This window comes from Sceloporus occidentalis, unplaced genomic scaffold, assembly GCF_023333645.1.
Source record: "Sceloporus occidentalis isolate IW3139 unplaced genomic scaffold, rSceOcc1.0.p SCAF_9, whole genome shotgun sequence".
NCBI classification, from domain to species: domain Eukaryota; kingdom Metazoa; phylum Chordata; class Lepidosauria; order Squamata; family Phrynosomatidae; genus Sceloporus; species Sceloporus occidentalis.
Window position 1 is genome coordinate 8,430,507 of NW_028316989.1, and position 17,981 is coordinate 8,448,487.

At 43.3% G+C, this 17,981-nt stretch overlaps 2 protein-coding genes and 1 non-coding gene across 3 annotated transcripts; 1 reads left to right on the forward strand and 2 right to left on the reverse strand.

Annotated features, from left to right (window-relative positions):
• Window positions 1-1,369: 1,369 nt before the first annotated feature.
• On the reverse strand, window positions 1,370-1,469 carry LOC149306825 (small nucleolar RNA U13). Its single transcript, XR_016282427.1, has one exon. It is a non-coding gene; the product is annotated as a small nucleolar RNA U13 (small nucleolar RNA).
• A 415-nt stretch (window positions 1,470-1,884) lies between these two features.
• On the forward strand, window positions 1,885-8,731 carry TTI2 (TELO2 interacting protein 2). The gene is made up of 7 exons (XM_089537520.1): window positions 1,885-3,085; window positions 5,034-5,220; window positions 6,438-6,530; window positions 7,047-7,234; window positions 7,347-7,490; window positions 8,006-8,168; window positions 8,394-8,731. Exons 1-7 carry the CDS (start codon window positions 2,478-2,480, stop codon window positions 8,493-8,495), a joined length of 1,485 nt encoding a protein of 494 aa, XP_089393646.1. The 5' UTR covers window positions 1,885-2,477; the 3' UTR covers window positions 8,496-8,731.
• Window positions 8,699-16,756, reverse strand: MAK16 (MAK16 homolog). Its single transcript, XM_089537521.1, has 10 exons — window positions 16,688-16,756; window positions 16,222-16,271; window positions 15,107-15,216; window positions 14,859-14,923; window positions 13,393-13,544; window positions 12,677-12,731; window positions 12,092-12,166; window positions 11,140-11,253; window positions 10,200-10,256; window positions 8,699-9,278 (listed from the first exon to the last, which is right to left on the reverse strand). Exons 1-10 carry the CDS (start codon window positions 16,700-16,702, stop codon window positions 9,084-9,086), a joined length of 888 nt encoding a protein of 295 aa, XP_089393647.1. The 5' UTR covers window positions 16,703-16,756; the 3' UTR covers window positions 8,699-9,083.
• Between the last annotated feature and the right edge of the window lie 1,225 nt (window positions 16,757-17,981).

The following is a 17,981-nucleotide window of genomic DNA, read 5'->3' on the forward strand; positions in this document are numbered from 1 at the left end:
AGGCAAAAATAATAACCACAGGAGATTGCACAACTTCAAAGCTGATGACAGAAACCAAAGTCATTGAAGATGACTAAGAAGATTAAAACTTGGAAAGGCAGCTGTCAAGTGTGAAAATATCTTCTTGAACGCCAAAATTAGGGTCATCCATACCAAGGCATTTCCCATTTTCTATGGAAGGATGTGAAAGCTGGAATACAAAGGGAAAAAACGAACTCACCTGTAATGTACTTTTGGAGGAGAATTATACAGACTGCCCCAAAAGACATGTACATGAGTCCAAATGAAAGGCCTAAGCTGTCACTAGAAATCCAGATGAATAAACCGAAGCTATCAGTGGATGGCCATCTGTCGGGTGTGCTTTGATTGGGAATTCCTGCATGGCAGGGGGTTGGATTGGATGGCCCTTGTGGTCTCTTCCAACTCTATGATACTGTTGGATATGAGCCTAAATGTTTAAACCTCTAGTATTCCTAGCTGCCATCTACATATGTTTAGCTTTTTAAGCATTGGGGTTATCTACATTATGATGCACCATTTTTTAAATCTTTGATGCATGTTCTCAGTTTAGAAGGGAAGCACCATCTGTACATCTCTTGCTGTTGTACGCCTTCAAGTCATTCCCGACGTACAGTGACCCTAAGGTGAACCGATCATGGGGTTTTCTCGGCAAGGTTTGTTCAGAGGAGGTTTGCCATTGCCTTTCCTTGAGGCTGAGAGAGTGTGTCTTAGTGGCCAAGCAGAGAATTGAACCCTGGTCTCCAGAGTTGCAGTCTTAACACTCAAACCACGCTGGCTCTCAACAACATTCCTAACACCTTACTCCAGTATGTATGTGTATGTGTATACACACACACACACACTCTTGTCCCTCCATATTTGCTAGGTTTAGGGGCACAAGACCCCCGTGGATACGGAAAAACCACAAATAACAACATCACCATGTTTTCCTCTCTAGGAATATCTAGGTCCTCCAGTGCAACTCTGTGGCCAACGTCTGACAGACACTGACCATAGAGTTGCGCCGGAGGAGCCACGAATGCCTTGTATTTTCTGTAGGAATCTCTAGGTCTTTCAGTGAGACTTTTAGTTGTAGTTGACTATAGAGTTGCACTGGAGGACCTAGATATTCCTAGAGAGGACATATCAATCAAATCTATGGGATAACCAAAGCCGCAAATCCAAATATGGAGGGAGGAGTGTATTTATTTTAGCACTTCAGGATAACACAGTGTTGTGGTTTATTGTCTACATCACACATGTTTTGATGTTCAGGCCTTTGACAGGAAAGACATTATAAATAAACATGGCTGGTCAATAGCGCCCTAGAGTTAAGGCTGTTTGGTAATGAAGAGTGAGCTAAGGTTCTGTTCAGAAGGGTACTGTGCCCCGTCGTAACAATTGGGACGGCACATTTCACGCATGCGCGCGTGAACTCCCCATTCATCACGTTACAGAACCTGAAGGATCAGGGAAAACAGCGCCACCCGCCTCAGAAGCCAAGGCTTTCGATGAACTTTTAGGTTAGGGTGAGCTTTTAGATTAGGGTTAGGCTGTGTCAACGGATTCCTCTCATGGCCTAACAACGTCTCTTAAAAAGAATTCACGTCTCTTGCCCTGTAATTGCTTTTATCCCCTCCTTGTTTCCCGATTTTCGCAACCTCATTAGTTATGCAAATTTATTCACCGACGGTCTCTGAGCGCCCGCTTCCGCGTTTTTGCGACACGCCGGAAAGCGCCGCCGGCGTTTTTACGACAGTTTGCGAACCGTTTAATAGGCAATAATAGGATGGTTTGGATACATATGAAAGAGTTGCGGGTTTAAAAAATTATTGAATAAAGAGCGTTTTGAAAGGAGAATAGTGGTGAGCGTGAGGTAAAAAGAAAAGAGGTCGCTGGCCCTTTAAACCCAAGCGGTCCCTTTTAGTATCTCTATGGGCGCTGAGCGAAAAAAGATAGACTTCCGGTTTGGACCGGAAGTGGGGCCGCGGCGCTTTTGAGGGGTCTAAAGGTCATCGTTTCTTCGCCATTTCCGCGAAGCGTCTTCCTCGCGTAGGAGAGAAAGCAGCAGCCGGCCCTTATGTGAAACCCGGCCCCGGAAATATTCCCTTTCGTATCTGTATGGGTCCGAGCGAAAATATAGACTTCCGGTTTGGACCGGAAGTGGAGCCGTGCTTCTCTTTTCCCTTCTGAGGAGGCTTCTAAGGCGAAACTGAAGCCTTGGTTTCGTCGCTTCTCTAGTTGTGGGAAGCCCTGGGAAGCCAATCTAATGAGCCTGGCTCCGTATTAGAGCTCTCTAGGCTCTGGATGGTTGGCTCCTGGAGGCCTTTGGGGGCTCCCCAGAAGAAATGAGAGAGGAATAAGCAGGAAGCTCAGCTGTGGGAGCCCTGTCAGGGGGTCATTTTGAGAGTCCTGCGAGACAGCCATTTGGGGAGCCCTGTGAGGCGGCCATTTTGGGAGTGCCTCCATTGCCAGCCATGGATCCCCATCCCTTGCTGGCCTCCCTGAGACTCCCTCCACTGGAGGACCCACAATGCCTAGAGGGCACCCCAGTAGAGCAGGTCCTCTCCCAGTTCCTCCATCTCTTTGCCACTGGGGCACCTGCCAAGGCCTCCCTGGTCCAGGATCTTGGTGCCATCCTGAAGGCGGCCGACTGCCGGTGGCTGCTAAGAGATGGCCCCGATTACGCCTCCTTCGGCCTCCTGGGCAAAGCACTGTGCCAATATGCAGCACCCTTGCAGCAAGGAGACCCTTCCTGTGGTGACCGAGGAGCAGCTGCCAGCCTGGTCTTCTGCAGCATCCTGAACAAAGCGGACGAGGCAAAAGGCACAGAAGGACTGGGCGTCCCAGTTGCCAACGCAATCCTGCGCCAAATGGCTGGGCCAGTATTCGTATGCGCTGTCACCCACGTTGTGGAGCAGCCCTGGAGCAACCCAAGGACTCGGCCTAAAGCCCAGGAGGTGTTGCAGGGTCTTCTTCGCGTCTCAGGTTGCCAGTCGGTCCCTGAGTTCCTCAGAGGTGCCCATGATGGTCAAGAGGGATGGTTTGTGGAGGTTATGCAGTATCTGAAGCCGGAACTGACCAAGTGAGTGAAAGCCGAGCAATGATGGATACAAGGACTGAAGAGAGAGTCTCCTCCAGTGGTGTTTTTCCAATGATGTGGGTGGTCTTTAGCAAGTCACATTCTCTCAGCCTCAGGGGATACTTCCTCTGAACAAATCTTGCTGAGAAAACCCCATGATATATTAACCTTAAGGTCACCATAAGTCGCAAACAACTTGAAGGCACACAATACTTAACCAGGAAAAAAAATGAAACGCATAGATATAGGATGGTGGACATATGGCTTAAGGAGACTACATGTGAAAAGGTTCTAGGAGTCCAGATAGGCCACAAGTTGAACATGAGTCAACAGTGTGATGCGGCAGCTAAAAAGGCCAATGCAATTTTAGGCTGCATCAATAAAAGTATAGTGTCTAGATCAAGAGAAATAATAGTGCCACTGTATTCTGCTTTGGTCAGGCCCCACCTGGAATATTGTGTTCAGTTCTGGGCACCACAATTTAAATAGGATGTTGAGAAACGAGCCATGTGTCCAAAAGAGGGCAACTAAAATGGTGAAGGGTCTGGAAACAATGAAGCCCTATGAGGAAGGACTTAGGGAGCTGGGAATGTTTAGCCTAGAAAAGAGACAGTTAAGAGGTGATATGATGATAGCCCTGTTTAAATACTTGAAGGGATGTCATATTGAGGAGGGAGCAAGCTTGTTTTCTGCTGCTCCAGAGACTAGGACCCAGAAAAATGGATGCAAGCTCCAGGAAAAGAGATTCCATCCCAACATTAGGAGGAACTTCCTGACAGTAAGGGCTGTTCAGCAGTGGAACAAACTCCTTCCTCAGAGAGTGATGGAGTCTCCTTCCTTGGAAGTCTATAAGCAGAGGCTGGATGACCATCTGTCAATGGGGATGCTTTGACTGAGAGTTCCTGCATGGCAGAGGATTGAACAGGATGGCCCTTGGGGTCTCTTCCAATTCTATGATTCTATGAACAACAACAACAAAATGGGCTGGAGTTCCCATCAGCCTTGGCCATGCTGACTGGAGCATATTGGAGTTGTGGTTGTAGGCACCTAGAAGACATCAGGCTGAAGCATCCTTTGGTGACAATACTATAGGAATTAGAATAATCAGTTGTTGTTTCTAAAGTCAAATGTTAATTTTAAAGCAACCTTTGGTTATCCAGTAATTTTGGACAAGAGCACCCACAATCCCTCATCATTGACCACATTGTTTAAAGCCTAAAACATCTGGAGAGTCATGAGGAGTTACGCTTTTGGCCTATTATGTAGCTATCTGCCCAACCCTCTGGGAGCTTGTATATTGAAATTACTTGCATATGTTTTCTAGGCTTGTTTATATTTCCTGAATACAAACCAATACAGGAATACCCTGAATGGCAACTGAATGGCAACTAGCAGTCAGGTAGCTTCCTATAACATTCTTATAGTTACTTTTATACCAAATTGTTATGACCTTGTTAAGAAATTTACAATGCAACAGTGTAACTATAACCAGTTCTAACATATTGTAACTGGTTATAATTACACTGATGCACTGTATATTTTTAACAAGGTCATGCCAGTTTGCTATAAGAGTAACTTAAAAAGTGTTATAGAAGGCTACCTGATTGTTAATTGCATGCTTATATTTCCTGCCTATCATTACATGGGAAGAGTGTTCCAATATCTGTTGATGGCAGGAACATAGGAAGCTATTTTACACTATTTCCTGCTACCTGATCCTTTTAGCTGGTGATGGCAGGGATTGAACAAGAGACTTTCTGTACTCAAAGGTGCTAAAGTATTCATCGTAATAAGAGATCAAATCATATTGGCTTTCATAATCAACCTTGCTGCAACTGAAGCAAACACAAGTGTGCTTTCTATTGTTGGTTCCCTCTTTCTTGCTATTGCTTGATTCAAACCCACTTTGAATACCTTTAGGGGCATAATTATTCTTTTTCTTCTCCTTCAGAGAAACATGGCAGCGCAACCCAGCAACAAAGTATGTCTTTGCTTCAGTGCTCCAGCAGATCACAAGGCCCTGGCTCAGCCAGCACTTGGAAAACGTTTTGCCCCCTTCATTGCTGCTGTCGGATGACTATCGTGTGGAGAATAAAATCCTGGGAGTACAGTGCCTACACCACATCATTCGGAATGTGGTAAGGAAAACGTAGTTGAAATGCCATGGTGGCATCTCCATATATCCCCCACTTGTGAACACACACACAAATACATGTTACAGGGTCAAAAAAGTGGCATTTCTTAGTCCTCATTTCCAACAGCAACAAATAAAATCAGTGGTTGATATTGGGAGGATGGCTTCTTGACCTCCTGTGACTCCAGAGCAAAGACTTAATGGCATATATGTTTCAGCGAATACCATCCTTAATATAAATTAAGTTGATTTTTCCTGTAGTTCTTATGGGACTGAAATGATCATGAGATTTAACAGGTTTTTAGATTGTTATTGTTGATAGAACCATTGTTTGATCTAAGATAGTTGCTGGGTCAACATCATGTTGAGGTTGCATTACTTTGGGGTTAGTATTAGGACACATGCCATCAGTGAGTGCAGCTGAAGGCAGCAGCTGGTTGAACCAGAGTGAAAAATAAGCAGAAACATCCCTTTGCTTTTTATTCCAAGACCTAATTTTAGTCCCAACTAAAGAAAACCCTATTACAATCAGTGGTACCAATATAAATTGTGGTCTGTCGTTTCATTGCATTTCAGTGATCCACTCTAATAAAGACTAAAGTCAGATTTAACCCTGTCATCTTTTTCCCCATCCAGATGGTTGCTGAACAGATTGATTTTATAGAACTCTGAATTGCTTGCTTCCAGGGGGTTTCTGAAATTGGAGCAAGGGTGACATGAATTAGTTTGAGACTGCCCACTTTTGTTCCAGTGAACTGGAATCTCATTGAAATTATGCTTGCCTAAAATGCTTTATAACTGGCTTGCTGGCTTATGCAAAAGCCCTTATACCCATTGCCTCCAACAGTGGCTACCACAGATGTCTTTAGAAGTTCCTAACCTAAAAGAAAAACTCCACTGGGGTGTAATGAGCATACAGATAGATGATTTGATGATTATTGGGTACATAGGTATATCTCAACTTTATATGTTTGAGAGGTTCTTAAGCAAAACGTGAAGGATTCAATCTAATGCTCTCTAATCAAAATTGTTCTGCTTCTAAATGGCATCCACTGAGTCACTTCATTTGCTAGATCTGGCAGTAAAGGCCCCATCAAAGCTTTTGATTTTTTTTCTTTAGGCATGGATGATGAAAATCTTGATGCCCTTCTGTACCAAGCGGAGGAGTATATCTGTAGCTTTAGCAGGTCAGACTGTCACACTGATTCCCTCTTGTTGCAGCCAGCAGCTGACCTCTGCCAGTTCAACAGGGTACAAGTTGTGAATCATGCCCTCTCCATCCATCTCTACAGCAAGGAAGCTCAAGTCATGCAGGTAATTTGCAGTACAACCCAACTTTTGTCCACTCAGGAGTAAGCTTGACTGACTTTCTTGGAGGGAAGTTGTAGTACTGCAACCTTAAAGGCTGGTGTTTCACAGCTTGTCTTATTTTAATTCTTTGCTGAATAAGGCAAGTTAGCAGAGTAAAGAATAGGCTATGAACCGTCTGGTCTCTACAGCCAGTGATTATCTCCAGGCATCTTAGTATCGATTTTGGAAAACTGTGCAAAGTTATTCCAGACTAACACGGCTATGTTTCTGAATTCTACCCATTTTAGAAAAAAAATTGGTTTTTTAGCTCATCACTGTGCCTTCTGCTTCAAATCTGAATCCCAAGAACTAGCCTGCAGCTGTTCTCGTTGCCTTCCCCAGCCCTAGTGATGAGTGGTTCGTGTTGACATGGGATTTGGCCAAACCATGTTCAGATCTGAAAGAGTCTTGAAAGTCACTGGGTGATCTTTGGTTAATTGCTCAAATAAATACTAATAAATATTCTCATTACTAAAACAGATTGTGCTGCTATGCATTTTGGATTTGCTGCCAATCCTGGAGAAGGCTTCATTGAGACAGTCCAATGATCCTCCACTCGTTACTCCTTCTGATGAGGTGCTTCAGCTTGTACTGACACATATGGAAGCAGAACACCAGCTGTCCTTAAGGAGGGTGTACGCCAGGAACCTACCCACTTTTGTAGAAAGGTAAAAGGGATGTGATTGCCATTCATTTCCTCTTTCTCACTTTTGCACTTGTAAGCAAATAACCTATGCCTCATGCAAAGTTTATAAGCCTTAATCAATTTGTCTTTGGAAGGCTTGGCGTTCAGATTACCCGACATCTGAAAAGGCTACAGCGAGTGATTGTGGAGTATCTGGAGATCTCTGATGGACCTGAGGAAACTGCTAGATTGGCATTATTGGATACTTTAAAATGCACCATACAGCATGCCTGGCCCAGGTACCCACTTACCCAATTACATTGATATCCCACCTTTCTGCCTCGCTTTCTCTTCAAAATGACTTGTGATGCAGGGTCCTACTGACATATCTCCTAGTGAGTTTCATTTCTTACTGGGGAATATAGTCATTATTAGTTCAGTGTGTTTAGAGAAGCAGTATCTGTTGCAGGGAGTGGAAAATGTCCCCCCAGATGATAGCTCTCGCAGTCCCTTGCCATGCTACATGGCGCTGATGAATTGGCCAAACCTTTGACTTTTACTATAACTCAATAGTGGGGTGTCTCTTGATCTTGTTTGTCCAGTGTGATCCCCAACCCTTTTGCTCCAGCAAAAAAGAATAAAAAATGGGTGGGGAAAAATCACCCAAGCCATTTAAAAAACACAACACAGCCACTGGGCTTTATTTGCCCCACGCTGAGGCAGGGAAACACCTGCTGACAGTCACCTAAAATAACAGTAAGACAAAAGTTCTTTCTAATGAGACTAACATTAGTTTACATTGTCCTTCCTGCAGAATGACCTATCATCTCAGTGTGCTCCTCAAGGCTTTGCTGAGAATGATGTGGGATGTGACTACAGACAGGAGTTCAACACCTGAACCAGTAAAAGAAGAGTTGCTCCAGAGAGCCACTGAATGTCTTCTCTTGCTGGATCACTCTACTTCTGGCCAGGTGAAGGTGAGTTAAATTTGAGGGAAGCTTTGGTGACCCTCACCTGAAGTGAGGCTACAGTCCAGGAGAATAAAAGCAGCATAATTTAACCAAAGCAAATGGCTGAACATTTTCTTTCAGCATGACCTGCCTCACAGGTTTCTTGCAAGGCATATACAGTGATTTAAACACACTGGACAAAGTCTTGATATAAATGTAATTAATATATGATTTCTTCCCTCACAACACCAGGTTCTATTGCAAGGAGTCTATCAGCACTGTCAAAATGATCACCTCAAAGAGTACCTCAAGAAAGTACAAGTGGAGCCCGCAGAAATTCTGTCTCCTGGGTAGCTCAGTAAAGATGCTTAGCAAAAACTATTTAAGGTTGGAAGAGCAACTTTCTCATTCTACAAAATTCCAGTCTAATTCCACGTATGAACATCCTGCTGCAATCAGAACTGCTTATGATGGGAAAGAAAGAGTAAATGGGAATGTCAAACTTGTTCAATTATTAATATACCAATTTTATACCAAAAGAAAAGTCTCAAAAGTGATTTAGAAAATAAAGACCATATGTAACAATTTAATACAGACATCTTTAGCTCCTTACTTCTAAACCCAGGTTGGCAAATTGCATCCAGCTTACTGTAGGGAGTACAACATGATCTGACCCCAATGACTATGCTAAGATGTGACATATGGAAGGCTGTGAGTTGCCCTCAGAACCTTTCATGTTTCTCGTTATTCAAAAATATACTTCTAAAATATTCACTGTAGGGCTTTTTAAAATAACCATTTGTCTCTCAGTCCCAAGTGAAGTTTTTCATTCAGCTGAAAGATTCCTAGTCCTGTTTTGCATCATGGCACTTGAAGTAGTCTTTCCTCTGATACATTTCCTGTGACATATTAGCATATTACAGTTCACAAAGGTGGGTAGAGTCACGTTGCTTTTGATTTTGACAGCGGTTCTGTCTCCTGCTCGTACTCTATTTCAACATAAGCTCGTTTCCTTCTCACTGGCCCCTTCAGAGGTGTTTTGCCTTTGGACTTTGGTTGCTGCTCTCTCTCTTCATCCTCACTGGATGTCGCCTCTTCCTCACCTTCATCACTGCTAGTTGCTAGCTTATCCATATCCTTGAAGAGAAAACAAGAGTTACATTACAAAATTGTGACTGCTTTAGCACACTCCTTTACAGCATGCTTAGTCCCTTATGAGGCAACCTGAAGCCTGGTGCTTCAAAGCCTATGCTCCTAGATGTAACTATCCTAATGAATTGGTTATCATATCAATGCTGTCAGGGGTGGTGTATGTTTATCTACCCACACAATCATAGGAGTTGCTTGCGTGTTTGGATTCTCCTTCAAGTGTGATTAAGGAGTAACTGCTCTTCAGAATTTACAACTACACTGTTTAGATAAACCCACCTATGGTCAGGAGTGCTGAGAGCTATAATCCACAACAAAGGCATGGATCTAAAACCCATGCAATTATTCTACTTCATCACAAATATCCCATACTCAACCTCCAAATAGTTGAGAGTTTAGGACATTACACCAGGAACATTTAAGAAAAGTTATGATCCTCAGTTGGAGGGGTATTTACTTACCAGTGAAGACAAATGTATCTGATGGGTCAAAGTTGCCTGAGTATCAGTGCTGGACTTGACCATTCAGATTCCAACATTACTTTCTGCATATAACAACACACCCTGTACCACTATATCTAACTATCAATGCTGTGTACATTGGCAATAGAGCATATAAAAGTGTGTAATCTAACATTTGGAAGAGAAAGAAAAGGGAGGCGAAGTATACAAGCCCTTCAATTACATACACTTTTACTTAGTGTATGTAGAAATCTAAGTCAGATTTTTGTAACCTGGTGCCTTCTAAATGCGTTGGACTAAAATTCCCATTACTTTCATGGGAAAGGCAATTGTAGAGATGGTGGAAGCTGATGTCAAACACACCAAGAGGGGAGCAGGTTGGGGAAAGGCTGTATTAGAGCATGGGGACCTGAGAGCCTCCAACTTTTCATAGATGGCCCACACCTACCTCAAAGTCACTGAGATCACTTTCATCCACTTCTACGAACTCCCTCTCGTTTGACTCCTGCAGTAATACAGCAAAAAATTAACCATCCAGAGAGGAAGAGGGGGAAATCATTTCTTCTCACAAAGCTGTACAATCTATACAATGAGGTTTTGTTTGTATATAACACTGAATAAATCCATATGTGTCATCAAACAAACTTGGTTATCTAATAGGACCAAAATGAAGACTACAAACAGTAGTTTGTTGTCTATTTTGGGTACCTCCTGAATAAACAATGTGTATTTTAATATTTTTGTGTACAGAATTTGTCTAAGCAGGCTATGTAGAGTTCAGTTGATATGCCAAACATTTTCATGCAAATTCAAGACTGATTAGCAAACTTCATTTTGCTTCATTCAAGTAATAACCAAAATCAACTAGACAACAGTAGCTATTCTTCATCCTCTCATCTTAATTCAGTCTTCAGTCCACCAGTTCCCAGCCACTGATCAACATAATCAGAGGTGTTTAGAAATCTTGCAAGTTAAGATATGCAGAAATTGGAGTACTTACTTTGGCACAGCTAAGTGAGAATCTATTATTTCTTTTGGAACAACCAGTCTACTGCTCAGCTTCTTAGCAAGCAAGAAGTCACTGTCTATAACAATAATGTTCCTTATGTGGCTAAAACTTCTCAGGGCTAATGTCTTAATGAACATTTAACATGCAGTAGACATAGTATTGGCCACCTGTAGGCTTCTCATATTACTTGCAGTAGGAAGAAATGAAAGGAAGGGAGAAAACTCCCACCACAGATCTCTAGTACATTTTAAAAAAATTTCATAGCAGGAACACAACATATAAGAGTATCTTGAAAACAAAAGTCCCTCAATATAAAGATGAAAAGGGATCAAGGACTTGCAGGGATTCCCCCAACTCCCACCCAAAGACAGAATATTACCTTCTCCTCTTCCTCCTCTTCCTTCTCCACATCTGAGTCACTTTCACTCTCTGCCTGATGTTGTTCTAGAGCTTTGTCGAAGGCATGGATAGGGAAGTTATAGATATCACCATACTAGAGGAAGCAGGCCAAGAATAAGCAAAACATAATCATATGATAACCAACCCACAGAAAGAAACATCCCTCAAAGTCAGAGCTCTCAAAGCAGACAACAGTTCATCATGCTTAGATTCCATAACCTGGCCAAACAACCATAACCAAATACGCTCTGCTCTTAATTAGCATTAAGAGCATCTCCTTGGTTGATCTGAAGCAAGGGTGAGACTCATTTCACAAGAGATGTTTCTGAAAAGGAAACTCAGTATTGACCATTTTCCAGTTACACTTAGTCTGGGTATTCAATACAGTGTTCCAAAGCAAATGATATAAGCACTACAAATGTGGGTCTCACGGTGCTCAATGAAAAATGAACAGCAGCACAGAGGTGTAACATTTCAGTTCTTTACCCTCACCTATTTTTCTGTCCAGATCATTCACCTATACTCTAATTCCTCCACCACTGGTTTACTGTGAAGTGGAACTAATCTGAGACTCTCATGGTGTATACCAGCAGAATACAAACTCTGGCAGGTCCTATTAAGCTGACAATGCTTTGACTAAAGCCCCAGCAAACTGTCTCTTATACCAGAGGCACTACACCGTCGTCATGATCAGCACCCACTGATGGTCCCGGCAGATGTGAATCCACCTAGTCCCCCTTTAAAGCTGTCCTGGTTGACAACTACGTGGAATGGACTCTGCAATTTGAGTCTTTCCTGCTCTCCCACCATTCAGCTTATTAGAAAGAGAAAAAAACTACTCCCCCAGACATTTCCTTTGCATTATGCATATTTACACATTTTTGTCATGCCTCCCAAGTATGAAGCTCATCCACGGCTTTAGGATATCATACCGTGTCCTGCTTGAGTCTTTCTAACAGTTCTTTTTCAATTGCATTGTCCAGCTGAGCTGCAATCAGGGCTTTTTCCTGGGGGGATGGAGAGACGAGGAGGAGGAGTTAATGCAAAGACAGAAAGATCTCACCAAGCAATGGGTTCATTCCTTCCCATCCCTCCTGGGAGGTACTCTCCAGAGGCTTTTTCCCAAAATAAAGTCAAGGAAACAAAAAGGCGGAAGGAGGAAAATGAAGTGATTTCTAAACCAATGAAACTGCTACCAGCTCCAGGCTTGAAGGGGTCCCAAACCAAAGGCACCACTGAAGTAGGCACTCCAAGCTAGGGAGACTTACTAGAGGTGGCAGGCAGCAGGAGCCATCCATTCAGCTTAGGCCTCCTAGCCAAGTGAACTCAGAAGGTTGCTTTTAATTTTCCTAAGGCAAGCAGAGGCATTCTGGGACATTAAAATGAAGGTGAGCCCTGAGCAGGCATCAGGAGTGCGCCCTATTATGATCTCAGTTGTTGCTTCAGGCAACCATGTATTTACACTGGGCCTGGGTTTAACAGAAATGGTTGAACCGTATTAACAAACAAGGATGTACCTCTCTCCTCTTCTCGCGCCTTTCAATCTTTTTGCTTAATGGAACAAGCTTCCTCCTGCAAAGGAGAAGGTGTGGTTAGTGAAGGGAAAATGTCTTTGGTTCTGTTCTAGGGAAAAGGCAGAATATAAAATAAAAAATAAAGTAGTTTTGCAAATGAAGCACTTTTATACAATTCTGAGGAAGCTTCCAGATCTTGTTGAACTACCACTTCCATCATCTCTCACCCCTGGTTTGGGTAACAGGGAATAGTCCAACACATTTGTAGGGCTTCAAGGTGAACAAACAATCAGAGTCTACTGAGCTCTCCTTTTGCTCTGTTACACATGTAGCAAACACAGGCCTATGTCAAGAGTATACAATAGCATCGTCAGAATAGAAGATACACTGGTGTAAATCTGGAGAGAATCACAAGCCTCATTAAAAGGCTGAAGTGCTTTGACTCATGTGCTGCAACAGGAAACAACTAGAGTATGCCCAAAGACTAAATTCCTACCCATAGTACTCTTAGGGTTACCCAAACCAAAAAGGTAAGAGAAAATAAAACCAACTACAAGTGGCTGGAAGTCTCCTTCTAGTTTTGAAGAATGGACTTTATGGATGTTAAAAAGTGAGCTGTCAGTCTGAAGGCTGCCAGAAGAGGGAGATCACCCTTCATTTGCCAGAAAAAAGCAAATAAGGAGAATCCAAGAGCTGCACTTTGTCTAGTCGTGACTTACTGTCTCTTAAGTGTCAGCTTGCGGATCCGGATCAGATACTGTGTGATCTTTGTGAAGCGCTGCTTGCATTTGTGTCGGATGAAGCGGGGCCAATAGATCAGGTTCTCATCGATCTCCTCCAGTGCTTTTTCATAGTTCCTGCTCAATCGGACCTGTCAGAAATGAGAAGGCGAGAAATTAATGGCCAGTTCTGAGAAAGTATGGTCCATCGTGGCCAAGGCAGATAAAAGTGGAGTGGGAAACATGCAAGACAAATGTGTGTTCCCCCAAGGACTAGAACAGTAGCTTTCAATTCTTCATCCTGGTAAAGAGAACTAGGTATAAGAGAAAGGGATATAATCACCCAGTCTGCATCTCTATCTTGGGACTCAGTCTAGATTTACTGTAATGGCCACAATGCCTGGCTTTGTTTCTGAATTTCTGAAAGTTGCACATCTTGAACTTATGATTCCCACCCCAGCCGCTAACCTATCCAGCCCGAGGCAAAGTTCTGGAAAACTTGAAAACTTGCATATTTTTGTAACATGTATGTTGGTTCTAAGGAATTTGTGACCCAATTTAAGGACTACTTGTTTTTATTCAGTGCCAGCACAACTTGTCTTTTTACCTGTATCTCTTTTCATCTCGGAAGCTGCCTTGAGTCCCAGCTTCAGAAAAAAAGGTGGAGTACAACTACAGTATAATACACTCTTGTTTGCAATAAAAAAAATTATTGATCAGAGCAGCACTCTTTATAGGCTGGTTCCTATTGTGAATTACAAGCAAGGACTTTGAACAGTAGTAGTTATTGGGCATGGGAAAAGGAAAACAGCTCAGTTAGCACCCTAGTTTAAAAATCTACAGTCTCCTAGAATTAACATCCAACTGCAATTGAATTAGATTATGACCTTTTAAAACAGCAAAAATAGAGAACATCTGCCAGGAATAGCTTTTCTTACAATTTCACCATTTTTACTACCTTTCTAAAAAACAAAATGCAGTCAACAGTGTGTGGCTCTCCAGATGTTGCTGAACTGCAATTCCCATTAGATTTATCCAGTATAGACAATGCTGAGAACTGATGGAAATTGTAGTCCAACAACATCTGGAGGATGATAGATTATCTGTCTCTGGTTTGGTCTCTTATTCAACTTTGGCATCATCAGTATAACTTCCAGGTTGAAATCCAAAAGACCCCAAAATCTAAAACTGTCCACATAGATGGCTGAGATAGTGACCCTTTTGCTTTCTGACGATTCACTGTAAACAGACTTGCTTTCAGGCTATGTGTATAAGAAGTCTATGAAACATAAGTGAATTTCATATTTAGACTTGAGTTCCATCTTCAAGGTATCTCATTATGTATATGCAAAATCTAGGGGGGGAAACAGAAATTTGAAACACTTCAGTCTCCCTTGGATAAGGAGACTCAATCTATAGTAAATATCAACCACACAGAGCCATGGCTATTTTGGAGGATGGCTTACCCGTTCCCACAGACGATTAGGGAAAGCAGCCCGTTCAATGGTTTTCATGTACAGATAACACTGTCCTAGGAAGGAAGGGTAGAAACCTCTATTAAGTCACTGCCTAGGCTGCCATACCCTGCTAGTTACCAGAACTGGGAGGCAGCAGGCTGCTCCAAAGGGATGGTATGATTAGCCTCAGATTCATTACACCAGAGGAAGCCCAAGACGTCAACATCATGTTGGGTAACCCCACCAAAGATCCTCACCTTTCTCCTCCTTAATGGTTGCATACTGGCTGTTTGCCAAGGGGCAGGAGGAGCGGTTGCACAGGCCTGTTATATTAAATTCATTCCGGCAAAAGCTCTGGGTTTTTGTCCTGCAAAGAGGAGAATAGAAAGCAAACATTTTTCATGTAAAAAAAAAAAATCAGGGGCAAAAAATATAACTATACGACAGATTCTCAAATGTAAGTCATCCTCAAGTCAAGGGCAGGTTTTGGGACCAAAATTATGGACTTTGATATGACCTGTGGAAAAGTTAAGGGTAAAAGCTAGGGGCATGTAATAAAGGATGCAAAGTATGAAGCAAAGGAAAACAAGGAAATTACAAAATCCCAGCAGGTATAACTGTTTGTGCTCATATTAAAGGCTGAATGGATGAGGAAAGGACTATGGTAAATAGTGGCTGTGAGGTAGGTATATGAGGGGAGTGACCAGCTGTAGGTGGGGCTATGAAAATACGGATGTCAAAAAGGATGAAGAAGCAAAGCAAAAGGCAACTACGTTAGCCATGATTATAGCCTTTAGCTTCAATGTGACAACTTCTCCTGATTTTAACCCATAAAAGTTGTCACATTCATATCTTCTCAGATATTCAAAAAGGTCAGAATGGCTCAGCAGCGGAAAAATAGAGGAGGACCGTGCTTTTTTAAAGGTGATCCTGATACAGATCAAGCTCTTGCCTTTCACCACTTTACTCAGAAAAGGGGATGATTCCTTTTTGGAAAAGCGTTGAAGGGCAGCACTTACAACTGTTTGACTAAAATTTGTAGACTGATACATGAGTATCTTGGAGTATATTCTAAGCATGATAAATGTCTCAAGCACAAGTGATTTCTAAATAACATATAAGACTCTTCTTGTTCAGACAGATGTGTTTTACTGAGTTATAACCAACCGGTTGGTATTCTTGCCTGTCCAGCAAATGGATAAATAAAGAAGGGAGTTGGGAAACTGATTTAAATCATTTCAATCAGTCCTTCCTCCTAAAAGTCAGACTGTTTCCCCCCCTGAATCCAAACTGGACAGTAATAGCAGAGTCAGTGCCTTCTATAGCCCTCGAACTCAACACTGATCGAAGGAAGCAGAGCAGGAATACTCACTTGATCTTAAAGGAGCAGAACTGCCTGTTGCCAAGAGTGTCCCAGACAATCTGAGGAGAGACAAGGCTTATTAATTTGCAAGGAATAACAACTGTTTAAATGGTTTTAAAGCAATTTAGCCAAATATACCAAGCACACTGTGAATGATCCAAGAGAAACAATAGATATCAAGCCAAGCCTGGTCTCTCTCTAGGAGCCAAAACAGCCAGACTGAGGCCATTGTGCTGGGAGCCCTGAGCCGTGGCAGTTCAAGTGGTGCCAATGCAGCCCATGGCTTACTACAGTCACAAAGGAGCCTTTGCACTCTGCACATGCTCAGGGGAAACCTTGACTGGAAGAAGGGGCAACCTGTCAAGGCTGAGCTCTAAGGAGAAGTTTCAGAGGTTCACCAATGAACCCCACCGACGGGAGCAAAGCCCTCGGACCCCGAACCCTCTCCTCCCTGGCCTTCCCTGCCCCGACTCACGTCGTCTGAATGCATCTCTTCCCCACGAGGAAGGTTCCCATCTGAACAGTAGCACAGGCAAGGGGAAGATCTCGCGAGATTTACGGTCGCCCTGACTGAACGCTGCGGGGGATCTCGCGAGACCTACCGACGCAGCTGATTGGCCACGCAAAGCGCGTCGAAGGATCTCGCGAGACCTACCGACGCAAAAGAGAGAGAGAACCGAGGAATATCTCGCGAGACCTACCGACGCAACTGAACAGCCAAGGAGAGAGCCGAGGAATATCTCGCGAGACTTCCAGCCGCAGCTGAACGGCCTGGCTGGGCGTCGCGGAATGTCTCACCACCAGTCACCACACAGCAAGAGGCAGCGGTCGCACTGCGCATGCTCCACCACAATAGACTTTTTGTATAGAGGAACGCGCGGGGAAAGGGCTTCCGGGTTCAGTAGCGGTCTTCCTCTCAGAAAGTAGACATTTTGTTGTTTGTTGTGCGCTTTTTCAAGTCGTTTCTAAGGCGAGCCTTGACGAGTTTCTCCAGAGGAGTCTTGCCTTGGCCGCCCTCTGAGGCTGAGAGAGTGTGACTTGCTGCCCAACTTGCCCAAGGCCACTCAGTGGGATCTTTTCTCATTGTGACACTTGAGAGGTTTATTTTCCCCTGTGTGCATCTGGATGCAATGATTATTTACTCAACAAGGTTGTCCAATCTCATATATATATATATATATATATATGGCCATTTAAACCCACTGGGTGACCTTGGGCAAGAAGTCACACTCTCTCAGCCTCAGGGAAAGGCAATGGCAAACAATGAACAGACTATGACAGCTTCACCTTTGGTTCGCCATAAGTCGGAAACGGCTTGAAGGCACACAATACACACAAACCATAATTACCCACAAAATTCTTATATAACTGCGATCTTGCATTAATACCTTCCTCCATGGGAGGGCAATCAGGATAACAGTAACAGCTGAGACATTGAACATACTGCTATGCTCCATTCATTAGGACTCGAGCATGGATTTGATGCGGCTTCCGGCCTCTTAAGACGCATGCATCATTCAAACAGCATCCCTCCAAAGTGACCCAAAGCAGCTTCCTTTTGCCCTGTCTGTTCCGGCCCATTTAAAGGCACCTTGAGCATGTTTCCTTTTTAATTCTCTGCAAGAGCCTTCCTATTAAACCTATCTGTTCATTGATGAGGAAGCGAGCGGTTGTTGATTCATGGGCCATCTGGGTTTGTGTCTTCTCTCGGGTCGTTCATTTCTGCCTCCCTTTGGAAAGCTGGCAGTGTGAGTCAGGATCTCCTGATG

Bases quoted from the DNA above. Each gene is read 5' to 3' on its own strand.
- TTI2 (XM_089537520.1), top strand. From the start codon at position 2,478: ATGGATCCCCATCCCTTGCTGGCCTCCCTGAGACTCCCTCCACTGGAG. The intron at 7,235-7,346 runs GTAAAAGGGATG...TGTCTTTGGAAG, and splicing joins CTACCCACTTTTGTAGAAAG to GCTTGGCGTTCAGATTACCC. The intron at 8,169-8,393 runs GTGAGTTAAATT...TCACAACACCAG, and splicing joins CTACTTCTGGCCAGGTGAAG to GTTCTATTGCAAGGAGTCTA.
- MAK16 (XM_089537521.1), bottom strand. The intron at 15,217-16,221 runs GTGAGTATTCCT...TCCTCTTTGCAG, and splicing joins TTCTGCTCCTTTAAGATCAA to GACAAAAACCCAGAGCTTTT. The intron at 13,545-14,858 runs GTAAGCCATCCT...CATTTCTGACAG, and splicing joins CTAATCGTCTGTGGGAACGG to GTCCGATTGAGCAGGAACTA.